Here is a 14,037-nt window from a genome sequence, read left to right on the forward strand (position 1 = left end):
GCCACCTCGCCCCTTCCCTCGTCATTCAGAGCAGCCGAGGACTGCCCCGGCACCACCTCCCCTGCCAGAGCATCGCACACCGCACACCTCTTTATGCAGGACCCATCCGCGCAAATCCCCTCTAAAATATCTTCAAAACCCGGCCAATCAGTACCCAAGATTAGCGGATGAGTGAGGCGGGAACTAACCGCTGCCTCCACACTATGTTTTCTTCCCCTGAATTTAATCGCCAAAGTCACCATGGGATACTTGTGAACATCCCCATGCACACACCTCACCCTCACCAGTTTAGCTAAACCCAAAGCCCCGGGTTGAACCAAGCGTTGATGGATGGTGGTCTGATTGCAGCCGGTATCCAGCAAAGCTTGGTAAATAACCCCCCTGATCCTTACCGGAATCCGGTATGCTCCAGCCCGATTGGGGGCAGCCTGCGGGACGTCGGAGATCCGCACCACCGTCCCCACCTCCATCAGCGGACACTGATCCCGGAAGTGGTCCGGGTCTCCGCACCTCCAACAGGCCGGCCCAGGCATTGCGGCCGCACTTGTGCTGGCGGGCGCCCCCACCTGAGGAGGAGAGCGGCTGAATGACGGGAAATGGGAGGGTACATTCTCCCAAGGCCGGGGAGCTGGTTTCTGGAACCCTCCACGCCTGCGCGGGGCAGTAACGGGCCCTGGGGAGAGAACAGAAGGAGAGAACATAGGGGAGGGGGCGAGGGCAGGGGCAGACACAAGGGAAGGGGAAAGAGAGAGAGAGAGAAGAAGAAGAGGGCTCGTCCGCCCTCAGGATCGCCGCCAAGTGGTCCTCCGCCAGCCGAACAGCTTCCTCCAGCGACGCCGGGCGATGGCACTGGACCCACCCCGCCGTCTTCCGAGGCAGCCGTTGAACGAACTGTTCCAGTACCACCTGGTCGATTACTCCCTCGACGTTGCGACCAGCCACCTCCGACAGGCGTCCCGGAGCCGTTGAGCAAACGCGAACGGGCGATCGGACGTTCGTAGTTTCATGCCCCGGAAGAGCTGGCGATTCTCTTCCGGGCTCCGACCGACCCGCTGCAGAATAGACCTCTTCAGATCGATGTAGGCCAGGAGGTTCGTCGCCGGCAACTGCTGTGCCGCAAGTTGAGCTTCCCCGGACAGGAGGGGAATCAGGCGGGCTGCCCCGCCTGATCACAAGATCACATTTTTATAAAATGTTTATATTTGATCGTACTGGCATGTGCGTCCATTAGCTCAAATGTGCACATAAGCACACATATAGATATCAAATTATGTACAGATACTGCAAAAAGACTAGTATCGAAGTAAGAGTTTGTATCGACTTTTAGTACCAGTACTTTTTACATCCCTATAAGGCGCTATGGTAGTTTTTGTCTGTCAGCCACCTTGACAGAACTGTACGTGAACTTTTCTTAATCCCAGCCGCTGTTTGAGCGCGCTCTACCTTTGGTGTACCTGACAACAAGCTTGTTCCAATCTCTTAACCCCGGCACAGGTTCAGCCTTCTTTTTGCCACCGGATCTCCACAAATGACTCTTTGGCGGGACCTGTGATTGACAAGAAAAGAGCTTATATGTAATTTTGCAAAGCGCTTCCACTGTTTGCTATTCAATATGTTCAGGCTTGTTGGCAGCCCCCGCCATACCCTGAACAAAAACATCTTGAAGAGCCTGATTTTGAGTGCTGTCACATAATATACGAGAATCTGACCTCATTATATGGAGTACGTGCAAGAGTTCTCTCCTCTCTTCTACTCTCATATCCTCTCCAACGCAGCAAGTAAATGACTCAACTTTAGTCACTTTGAAATTCAGAGCTGTTGATTTATGTGTATCTTTGCATCAACGTTGGGCTCAAACCCATCGCCAACCTTTTGAGGTACTTCCTTTGCTCAATGCAAGGAAGAGCATTCTGTGGGATCTGGGGAACTTTGGCTTTAAACCGTGTGTAAACCGTATGACTCAAAGGGGTTCCACTTTGAACTTTGAAGAATTTTATGATACAAGTAAAAATGTCCCCGCTGTAAACAGTTTGATTTGGAAGCACGTCAGTTAAATGACTGTTTTACGTCCCCTCTTACTTAAAGACACTCAGTCGCTCCGTATGAGTTTCAGGCACCGTTTGGTTGACCCCCCTCTTAACAGTTTTACTGCTTGTATCTATGATAACCAACAACTGAAGGTTGCTTTTAAAACATTCCTTCTCTTTATATTTAGTTAATCCTGAGTGGGGGGTGGGGGGCACACAGACCTGACTCAATTGTGAATGGAGATTGGTCACCATGGTCGACTAGTCGCCTAAAAAAACAACTAGTCGATTAGGTTGTGACATTTTTATCGGATTTTAGTACTTACACAGCATTACACGTTCAGATGTCTTTGGCCATTGTGCCACTACTGGCTTTATTTTCTGAGCATCCAGCAAGCATTGCAATTTTAAGATGCTTTCTCAACTTCAAAACAGTCCCAAGATCCCTACATTCATTTGCGCTCTGTTTAGCTCTTTTTGAATGCATCTTATGCAAATGCCCCCTATGAAACGTGTCCGGTTTCCTTTAGGTGAACCCATAGCTAGCTTAATTATGAAGATCAATTAGTTGACTAGTCGTACATGCAACCCACCAACTAGCCCATTTAAAAAAAATATGTAGTTTTGCGCATTGCTGATTTGCGACATAAAATGTTGCTGGAACGTACAATTTAATTTACTCCGTTCTTATGTATTCCCTAAGCTCTTCATTGTTAACCAGACCACCCCTGCTTTGTGTGCAGATATGTGCATTTGTTGTCCTGCTTTGAGTTTTGGTTGGTTGGGGGGGGCTAGGAGGAGTTGTGCACTTTTGAGATTTAGCAGGAATTCTTTGGGATCACTTTGTTTCAAATTTCACTCCTGCTCCCCTCTTGAAAAAAGGAGGTAGGCAACACGAGGATACCTCCTATGCAAAAACAATGTGATACTTGAGTCTGTTCGCCTCTCCATGTTTATGACTGTGTTTCTCTCTCTCTCTGTCCCTCTCTTTTTCAGAATAATGCAGATCAGGTAGCATTTCAGGTAGGAGGGGGGTTATCTGCTCTGGAACAGATCCTACAGGTTGTCACTGCAGTCTCCACTCCCACCATGGTCCCCCGTATTCCTCTCAAGTGAGTATCAACTCAAAGACGGACAAGCTTGTTAATTACTTGCTCACCTTCAAATAATTACATTTAATGCCATATTATCAAATTATGTATTTCATTATTTATTTATCTCATATAAATGTTTATCAATATTTGCCCTCAAATAGATTATTCAAAGACATTATGTTGTTGTGGCAGATGAGTAAAACATTGAAAAGACATTACAAAAGTGGCTTTAGAAGTCATAAATAGTTTTTAATTCAATATCAATGAACATACGCCTATCACTGACTTAAAGTCCACAGCAATTCATTTTGCAATCGAGTTTGTGAATCTATCATGGGTAGATTTAGGGGCTGTTCAAACAGAACACAGTTCTTGCCACTGGCATTTTTTAATTGGTGGTCTATATCAAGGTCTGTAAACATGCGCCAGATGGATGCCTTTATCATTAAAAGTTGTAATTTAAAAACAAAATACATCTCTAGACACCTATTCTGTTCTGTTTTATTCTGTTGCACTTTGTCTAGCTGTTTTCAAAAATTCGAATGCATCCTGTGTGGGGGGGCACTTTCGTACTTTCATTGATGTTGATGGTCAAAAGAGGGCAGGAAACAATGGGGAGAACGCGGTGAACGGGGTCAGGAAATTTCGTGGGCTGAACTCGACTTCACATCACCCACATGAGCACCAGAGCTCAACATGTCAGAACATTTGCCCTTACTCCTAGGCCATGGCTCTGACTGGAAATCATTTTGGTTAAATCCTCCATAAGAAGACTGCTATGTTCTTAAGACACACAAAGCACACAAATCCTAAAAGCTCAAAAATATTCTGTCATCTCCCCTCATGAATTGTGGCCTCTTTCCAATCCCACAAAGTGACTTAGCCGTGAAGTCATTTCCCTTCTTCCCAGCGCTCTGAATCTCAATAAATACTTCTATGAATTTTTAATGAATAAGAATGCTCCTTGTTTAGAAAATAAAAAGCTTTACATTTGAATCATCCATTTGCACCCCTCCTTTGCTGGTATACAGAAAGCACATTTGTCCAATCCGTCACTGGGAAATGGGAGTCTGGTTTGAGTAGTGGGTCTGCAACTAGTGGCACTGGCCAGTAGATAACCTCAGGGAGCAGGCTATTTGCGCCAGAGAGAGCCCCTAATGGACTTGAATGGCCTCTTTGCCTTCCTCATTAGCATTTGTTGTTTTCCAAATCTCCCTTAATGGAGAAATGCTACTTATATTTATAATGCTTTTACAGGCCATCTAGTGTTTATTGATTTTTCTCTCTCATTCTCTCACTTGTGTTCTCTCCGTCTCCTTGTCGTTCAGTCATTCCAGAAAATTTGAAGTAGGGTTTGCAATTATAATGGAGTTTAATAAACTTCAGTTTTTGAAGAGGTTGATTAACCTCTGTTTGAGAGTGTGTGTGGGTTTGTGGCATGTTGGGTCAGGCTCCGCAAACATCTACCGCTATCCTCCTTTCTTGTTTTGAAAGATCCGCTTGATGAGCTCAGGAGGAGGTCTAAGATCTTTAAGGCATTTCTGTCATTATCTTATGTGTTGTCCAATGAAATGCTGAAGTGGCCCCTCTCTGAGGATAAAAAAGTAGCCTCCCAGTCGCTTCACTTTCACGACAAGAGGCTCTGCCCTGTCTCGACTTGCTGAAACTTCTTTCTGCTGAGCATGAAGCTAAATACAATGGTTATCCTTGTATCCAAATAGTCAGTAAATAAAAGTGGTTTACTTTTAATATGTCCCTTGCTGTGCTAGTGCAAGCCTGTACTTGTAAAAGTGAAAAGCTACATATACTATATATATATATATATATATATATATATATATTTACAGTTGAAGTCACAAGTTTACATTCAGCTTAGTATATATATATTTACAGTTGAAGTCACAAGTTTACATTCAGCTTAGTCAAATACATTTAATCTCAGTTTTTCACAATTCCTTATATTTAATCGAAGAAAACTTTCCCTGTCTTATTTCAGTCAGGATCACTACTTCGTTATAAGAATGTGAAATGTCGGAATAATAGAGAATGATTTATTTCAGCTTTTATTTCTTTCATCACATTCTCAGTGGGTCAGAAGTTTACATACACTTTGTTAGTATTTGTTCGCTGTCCTTTTCTGCATATCGCAGCGCCGTTTTGTGGTTCGTTCTGCATAATGCGGTGGCTCATTTTACCTTATCGCGGCCCATTCGGCATGTTTCGCGGTCGACCCACCGGACCGCTCGGACCACCTGATGGCCTGTCCGCCCCTGATCGGCCCCAAAGTGCGTCGGCCCACCGGGAAAATGGCTGGTATGCCAGATTACCAGTCCAGCCCTGCTCATGATGCCATCTATTTTGTGAAGTGCACCAGTCCCTCCTGCAGCAAAGGACCCCACAACATGATCCGTCCACCCCCATGCTTTACAGTTGGGATGGTATTCTTCAGCTTGCAAACCTCACCCATTTCCTCCAAACATAACGACGGCCATTATGGCCAAACTGTTCAGTTGTTTCATTAGACCAGAGGACATTTCTCCAAAAAGTAAGATCTTTGTCCCCATGTTTCACTTTGGGATCAGGTCTCTGTGACGGGTACGGCACAAGCAAATACTGCATGTGCTATGCGCTCCCCCTTCATCTGCATGCTATAATGGTTGGCTCAGACACGAACCCTTACAGCAGCGCTAGATTATCTATTTACTGTAATGCTGCATATCGACCGCCTCCTTTGAGATAAGCTGAGTGATTTACAAAAGGAACAACTGCAGAGATGCCGCTCTAATATTACCCCCATGGGAGTAGGATTCCATCTTGTTAGCATTACATTAATGGTCTAATTCCACAGTGAGGCTCCGTTAATTTCCCTGTGCAACCCTGCGGCTTGCAGCTGAGTGTTTTGAAGGGAATCGACAGCTAAAAAGGAAATGGGGGGTCATATGACTAGAGCAGGAAGGCCATTTTGTTTGCATGAGTAAACCAAGGATAGTGAGCCGCCCCAGGAAACGCACCCAACAACTTGAACATTAACCCACTCGCTAGATTTTAAATATTACAAGATTGTGGTGTAAGAGGAAGCATTAAATTGTCAAGTCTGCCATTGCTTGCGTAACTGATTTATTTGTGTTGAGTATGTGTCAAAACCTGAACTTTCTGTTGGTTTTGCTTTTTTTTTTTTTCCTCATTGTTTACTCAACTCTACTTTTGTGTTGATTCATATTTGTTTAAAATAAGGATTAATTATTCAAAGAAGTACAGAAATGCAATGGCAAGAAAAAGTATGTAAACCCTTTGGAATTAGCTAGTTTTCTGCCTTAATTGATAATAAAATGTGATTTCATCTTCATTAAAGTCACAAGTATAGACATAGTACAGTGTGCTTAAGCTAACAACACACAAACTATTGTAATGTTTTATGTCTTTATTGAACACATCCCATTAAACATTAACAGTCCTGTGGAAAAAGTAAGTGAATCCCTAGGCTAAAGATGACAAAAAAAGCTAATAAGAGTCCGGAGTTGGCAAACCTGAAGCTGTGATTTAGCACTACTTTGAGTAAAAAAAAAAAAATATATATATATATATATATATATATATATATATATATATATATATATATATATATATATATATATATATATATATATGTATATATGTATATATGTATATATGTATGTGTGTGTGTTGATAAAAAATATATCTAATATTTTGAGTTTGCTATTCACATAAGCATCTGCTGATGTGGAATATACCTTGCGAAAAAAGAGATCTCCGAAGACCTATGATCAAGAAATGTTGCTTTGCATACAGCAGGAAAGGGTTAAAGAGCTTAGATATTAAGTTAAATTTACTATAAATATTGACAATTTAGTACTGTGGCTACTTTCGCTAGAAATGGCCATCCAGCCAGGAAGACTCAAAGGGAACACTGCAGGATGCTCAATGAGGTAAAAAAGAACCATAGAGTGACAGCTAAAAGCCCCAATATACTTCTTATTCATTCTTCTTTCAGAGGTAAAAAAGAAGTTCTAAACGGGTGAGCAATGGTATATCGTTTCCCAACATTCAGACACCTGTCACACTGCCGTGGGAGGTGTTTAGAGGAGCATTTAAATATAAGGATCCTAAGTAAAACCTAAATGAATGTGACATTAAAATGTGCTGTCAATGATTTTGTGCCTCATTCTATGATTAGAATTCACATGATGTCCGTAAAAATTTTTTTTAAAATGATGATTTAAAGTAATACATATGCAGTATAAAAATTTTAATTTGTCTTGTTGTTATTAATTCATGATGCTAATGCACTAACATGCTATACACGTCCATAATATGCGCTGATTAATCTGTTATTGTCATTTATGATGGCACTGATACAATTATAAAGATGAGCATATTAAAGTGTTAATATACAGATTAAAGACAAAAGAATAATGATAGAGGCATATATTACTTTGGGCAGATGGCACATGAGTGAAGCAGCATATAAAACAAGAGTGAATGGACACATCAGAGTATTTGAGTAGATTTGATTCCCTTTGTAGACTAATAAAACAAAACAAAAATCACATAACATTTTCTTGGAATATGTCTAATAAGAACAAGAACATACAGATGTAGGTAAATTATCACCAGCTCACTAATAACTCTACACTTGGTGTAGAGATGTAGCTCAGTAGAAGGTGGGTGATACAGCAGGACAATGACTCTAAACATTGAAGTAAATCCATTACAGAATGGCTTCAAATAATAAGATCTACCTTTTGGAGTAGCCCAGTCAGAGATCTGACCTTAATCCAATAGAGATGCTGTGGAATGACTTCAAAAGAGCCCTTCACACCAGACATCCTAAGAATATGGCTGATCTGAAGCAGTTCTGTAAGGAACAATGGTCCAAAATTCCTTCTGAATGTTGTGGCGGTCTAATCCGCAGGTACTGGAAATGCTTGGTTGAGGTTATTGCTGCCAAAGAAGGATCAACCAGTTGTTAAATCCAAGGGTTCACTTACTTTTTCCACAGCACTGTGAATGTTTAATGGGATGTGATCAATAAAGACATTAAAAAAGACTACAATTTTTTGTGTGTTGTTAGCTTAAGCACATTGTGTTTGTCTATACTTGTGACTTTGATGAAGATGAGATCACATGTTATAACCAATTAATGCAGAAAATCAGCTAATTCCAAAGGGTTCAAATACTTTTCCTTGCCACTATAGAATAGAGAATTAAATTGCCTAAATACTTTGGATTTTCCTTTTTCTTTTTTTATTGTTTTCTTTTTTTTTTTTTTTTAAAGGTATTTCAGTAGAATGTTACCAGTTTAATTTTAGGCACATTGGTAATTTTATACACAAGCAGACCTCGAAACAGGGTTGTTGTGTTTATTGGTGTTTGCTAAGCTAAGGATCACTGTTACTATTGCTCATGTTTAGTAGTAGGAGACTTTCCTCTGAACCCATGGGGTATCCGGCCATATTTAGTCCACAGAACATTGGAAAGCTGTTAGAAATTGTAGAAAATCGTCAGACCAACTTTTGCATGGGCAAGCACCTCTTGATGTACCGCCAAAAAGAGCCTAGAGCATAATTGACAACTACAAGGAAGCATTTCCTTACTAATGTTAAAGAGCACAGAAGTGGACTTTGAAGACATGAGTAAATAAATAACGAAATATTCGAGACATTACTTTGAGCCTTGACTTTCAATAAGGACTTGACACAAGTAATTTCTTCGGACTGAGCTTTTACCTTTTTGTGAAGTTTTGTTCCAACAAAATATTCCCAAAACATCAAACGTGTTTAGGGGAAAAAAATCCCTTATCTCATTGCAAACAATTGTCGTGTATCTGGCAACGTTTACCTTTTACAGCTGATGTGTGCATTTTATTCAAAGTTAAAAGGCATTCTCATGTACCAGCTTATATTGTGGGGTCAACTATAAGTAAGCCATTTGTTGGTTGATTGCACCTAAAAGTGTGTCAGTATTGATGCTGACTACCACCCCTGGAGTCACGAGTTCCAATCCAGGGTGTGCTGAGTGACTCCTGCCAGGTCTCATAAGCAAACAAATTGGTTGCTAGGGAGAGTAGAGTCACATGGGGTAATCTCCTCGTGGTCGTGATTAGGGGTTCTCGCTCTCTCTGGGGCGCGTGGTAAGTTGTGCGTGGATCGCGGAGAGTAGCATGAGCCTCCACATGCTGTGAGTCTCCACGGTGTCATGCACAATGAGCCACGTGATAATATGTACGGATTGACGGTCTCAGAAGTGGAGGCAACTGAGACTTGTCCTCCACCACCCGGATTGAGGTGAATAACCGTGCCACCACGAGGACCTACCGAGTAGTGGGAATTGGCCGTTCCAAATTGGGTGAAAATGGATTAAAATAAAATAAAAAATAAAAAAAGCGTGACACTATGGTTCTGTGCCACTATAAAAGGTATAGTGCACCCAAAAATGAAAATTCTCTCATCATTTACTCACCCCATGCCATACCATATGTGTATTATTTTCTTTCTTCTGCAGAACACAAAGATTTTTAGAAGAATATTTCAGCTCTGCAGGTCCATACAAACAAGTGAATGGTGGCCAGAACTTTGATGCTGCATTTATGTGCATTTTGGAGCTTTAAAGTAATCCATAAGACTGCAGTGGTTAAATCCATGTCTTCAGAAGTGATATGATAAGAGTGAGTTAGAAACAGATAAATATTTAACTCTTTTTACTATAAATCTCCACTTTCAAATTCTTTCTTTCTTTATTTTTATGGTGATTTGAATTTAAAGAATTAAACCATTGGAGTCATATAGATTACTTTTATGCTGCTTTTATTTTCTTTATGGACCGACAGATCTGATATTTTCTTCTAAAAATCTTTGTTTGTGTTCAGCAGAAGAAAGAAAATTATGCACATCAGGGATGGCATGAAGGTGAGTAAATGATGAGAATAATAATTTTTTGGGTGAACTGTCCCTTTAAAACATTCCTTTGTTTAAAGCAGCCCATTCAGCCCGACATGGCAACATTGTCTCAACCAGTGGCTTGAATTTGGGGCGTAACTAGCTGTTGAGCAACCAATTACAAATGGTATGAGTATTTGAAAATCTGTTTTTAAGAAAACATTTTATTATTTTTGCAATTCCATTTGAGATTGTTGTCAAGCAGAAAGTACATACTTCCGTTTAAATAGAAGAAAATAATAACTCCTATATTTTAAATAATATAAATATTCCCAAAAAGCATATAGAGAGACCCACTTACGGCTTTCTCCCTCTCAGTTAATGCTACAGTCAGTCACACACTAATTGAATGCTCACTGTCAGTATTTGCCATCTGGCTGCCACAACGATTGCTTCCCTGTTTATTGATTATGGCTAAAATGAATTACATTCAGCGGAATAAACATGAATTTCTAATTTACCAACATGTCAGAAGATATGCTGTCTAGAGCACTTACACAAGGCATCATAAGTCATAATTTCATTGTTTTACATATGAACTTTCACAGCCATGGATCCCATAAACCAGTGGATATTCAGATGATAGATATTTGCACAGCATTTGCTCCCTCGCCTGCTTACTGGCATTAATTTGAACCTTTTTTATGTAAATCTTATTGTTGCATGTTTATACATCTGCTAAATGTATGCTTTTATACTTTATTAATTCATGCTGTATCACTATATCCAGGAGAGTGTATTTGGGTGTAATTTTATAAAAATTATAAAGTAAAAAAAAAAAAAAAAAAATTTAAATTTAATTTGTAATACTTTCAATGTGAAACAAAGAAGTTTTTACTATTATGATTTTACACCTTAGTTAAGACATTTAACAATTAATTTTTAGTATGAATCACTAGATGTTTAGTTGCACTCAATCCTGATGGGGCTTCTTTAGGGGTCCAAGAAAGCCTCTGGTCTCCCAGTAGGGGTCACTGCTGAGAGAGAGAGAGAGAGAGAGAGAGAGAGAGAGAGAGAGAGAGAGAGAGAGAGAGAGAGAGAGTGTGTACATTGGGCACTAAACCAGGCTGCTGTCAGCACACATACCTCTCTTACAGCACAGAGCATAATCTAATCCCACTCATCCCTAGAGCCTCACTCACAAGTGCACAGGTTACTCCTAAATGAGTTTCCCAAATGACTTTTAGTAAAGCTGCTCCTGAACGGACGCAGGAAATCGTAGAGGTCTTGCACACATCAGTGAAACTTCTCGCAAATGGTGAGCACTCGCAATGGTTAAACTGACTCACTTTGACTCCGGCAGTCTCACTTTTCTAAATGGAAGTGAACGCATTGACGCGCCACTGCCTGTCACCTCAACCTCCATGTCACATGATGACTAAATGCGGCCAGTGAAAGCTTCTTGCAAGCTCTCCAAGTGGTTTCATTTCAGGATGCCATTATGTGGCATGTCTATCCGTGCGCGTGTACGTGTGTGCATGCCGTGTGGAGCATGACACACTTTTGCCCCAGCTTATGCCCAGCCTTTTGTGGAACGGTGGGCAGAATGGATGTCTTCAGAATATCGGGAAAGATCAACGGCAGAATCAAATTAAATGTCATTTGGATTGCAATGAAAGGAAGGATTGTTTGACAAGCACTTGGAAAAAGGATTTGCTTGTCACCTTTTCTCATTGGCTCCAGATCGTTTTACTGTACCTCAAAAAAAATGTTTACCACTTCCTGATGAAAAGCGAGTAAAGTAAAATGGGGAATCAAAATGCTAACCTATGGGTTTCGTATAGCAGTGGACATGGGAATTATGTAGTTTGAAGTAGCTCAACTGGTAGAGGATGTCACTAGCAATGCCAGCGTCATGGACAGGCCCACAGAATTGGAGAATTTTGGGAACGATGTTCATAAAATGTGTCCCCCGTTCCTTACATATTAATTTATTAATTATTTTGGATAATTTGATCATGCTTACCAATAGGACTGTACTACTCTCAGCTCAATTGAACCGATTTTTACCTTGTTTAAATCCATCCTGTGGCATTCCAGATATTGTCCCCCAATATCAGTGCAGAAAAAAAAGTCTGCAGATTCTATTTGCAACTAATCATAGGTTCGATTCCAAGTGAACTCTCATACAGATGAAATGTGTAACTTAAAGAAATAGTTGGGAAATAAAAATAAATAAGTGAGGATTTTTTTATTCATTATACATTTACATGGGGAGAACAAGGAGACCTTTGGACCATTTATGTTGACATCCATATCTATGTCTGGGCAGCCAAACATACCTCTTGCTGTGTTTTTACTACAAAAAAATCATTTTGCTTTCCAAGCACATTTTAATACCTTTTGCCTGAAGTTTTCTATGAATATTGCACAGAAACGTCAACTTTACACCAGACAGACAGTCTAGGGGTGATCTCCCCCTCATCTTGAATTCTTCTTAGCCATCTGCTTCCCTGTCTCTGAGCTAGCCTATGCATTTCAGATTGGGTTAAATGGCCTTAATTCAGTTCCAGAGGGCAGTCCAATGACCCCCATCCAGTCCGGAGGCCACCCAAGCTGAGAAGCAACCCCTGCAGGGGGTCAGTTGAGTCGGTTGGAGAAAGGAAAGGTGTGGTCGACGGAGCCCTGTGGCATATCTTAAGCAGTTCTTTACCGCTTGTGTCAGTTGACTAATCAGAGGACAGGATTTTTTGTGACTGACTGAGGTTAAACCAGTTTTGGTAGGCGAAGAGATCACAATGATTATTATTTGCAGATCTCTCTAGTCCTCTATGCATTATGTCTATCCATCTTTGTTGCTGTTTTTCTCAATGGCCCCTCTCTTCCCTTTCTTGGCTATACAGTCCATCTCCACTGGCCACCTCAGGAACTTAATCTTGTGTCTACAATATAAAGCTTCATTATGGGCAGATTAACAATATGCCTGTTGTTTATAGATCTGACTGCAGTCTGGTTGCATCAAGCAGCTCGACGGTGCCAAAATGCAACTTTCAACAGAGAATCTCGGATCCGCTCAGGTAAAGGAATGCCGTGTGCTCGCAGGGACGACCTGGCACACGTGGGTCAATGTTACGTAGTCCTCGAGTAACCTGAGACGGAGTACAATGGCACTTCACCAAATTGCTCCTCAAAATCTTTGATGCAGGCTGTCATCGTCAAGGAGTAAGACAGGCAGAGGCCATGCACGGCGGGCCGGTGTTGGATGTCATGCTAATCATCGGCAATTAGAGGAGAGCGAGCTGGAAAAGCAGCCCGGTTTATGGTATGGCAGTTGGCTGGGGTGTAAGGATATAATTTCGAGCAGGACAGTGACAGCTACTAACTATCTTGATGGCTTCAAGATGATGGATGGCCTGAAAAAGTTCCCATTACTCAAACAGTAGCAGAATGGGGTGTTGAATGCAGCCAATTGAGGAGGCAAATCAAGTAAGGCGTCTAAATGTGAGCTGACCAAGCTCATGTACTGTAAAGAATGAAAGAGAATCTAAGTTCCTAGAAAGTCATAAACATCTGACAATGAATGAGAGCTAACCACAGCTACTGTTTGATTTTCAAATTTGGCTTTCAAAAGTGATTCTTAGTAATGTCTACACCTGTGTATTATGAGAGGAAATACTAGCATTTAACTTGATAGACACCTGACAATGAACCAGAAATCGCCACAACTACTCCTTCTGTATCTTTCTCAATTAGTCGACAAATGCAACTTAATACTCTAAACCTATGCAGAATGTTTGAACTGGCAATCAGTTCACCATTAATGGCAACAAAATATTTTGTAACATCTAATTCTTATAGAAATAGTCATACTCTTAAGGTGTATGTGTGCTTACTAGATTTGTCAAAGTTAATGCACGCATTTACCGTTAATACAGCATAAACCAGCATAAACACTTGTTGGAAGGGCGGAACCTTTGTTTCTGCCCGGAGTCATTACACTGACGGACACACCAGTGATTT

The 14,037-nt window shown here is 41.0% G+C and overlaps 1 protein-coding gene across 3 annotated transcripts in view; it reads left to right on the top strand.

Moving 5' to 3' along the window:
• scaper (S-phase cyclin A-associated protein in the ER) overlaps positions 1–14,037 on the top strand; it is a 157,385-nt gene that overhangs the window by 85,948 nt on the left and 57,400 nt on the right. For all 3 annotated transcript variants that reach the window (XM_052119901.1, XM_052119903.1, XM_052119902.1), the window contains one exon: positions 3,024–3,139. In XM_052119901.1, coding sequence (XP_051975861.1) covers positions 3,024–3,139 — 116 coding nt within the window. The remainder of the gene's footprint in view (positions 1–3,023; positions 3,140–14,037) is intronic.

Source organism: Xyrauchen texanus, chromosome 46 (assembly GCF_025860055.1).
Source record: "Xyrauchen texanus isolate HMW12.3.18 chromosome 46, RBS_HiC_50CHRs, whole genome shotgun sequence".
Classification (NCBI taxonomy): domain Eukaryota; kingdom Metazoa; phylum Chordata; class Actinopteri; order Cypriniformes; family Catostomidae; genus Xyrauchen; species Xyrauchen texanus.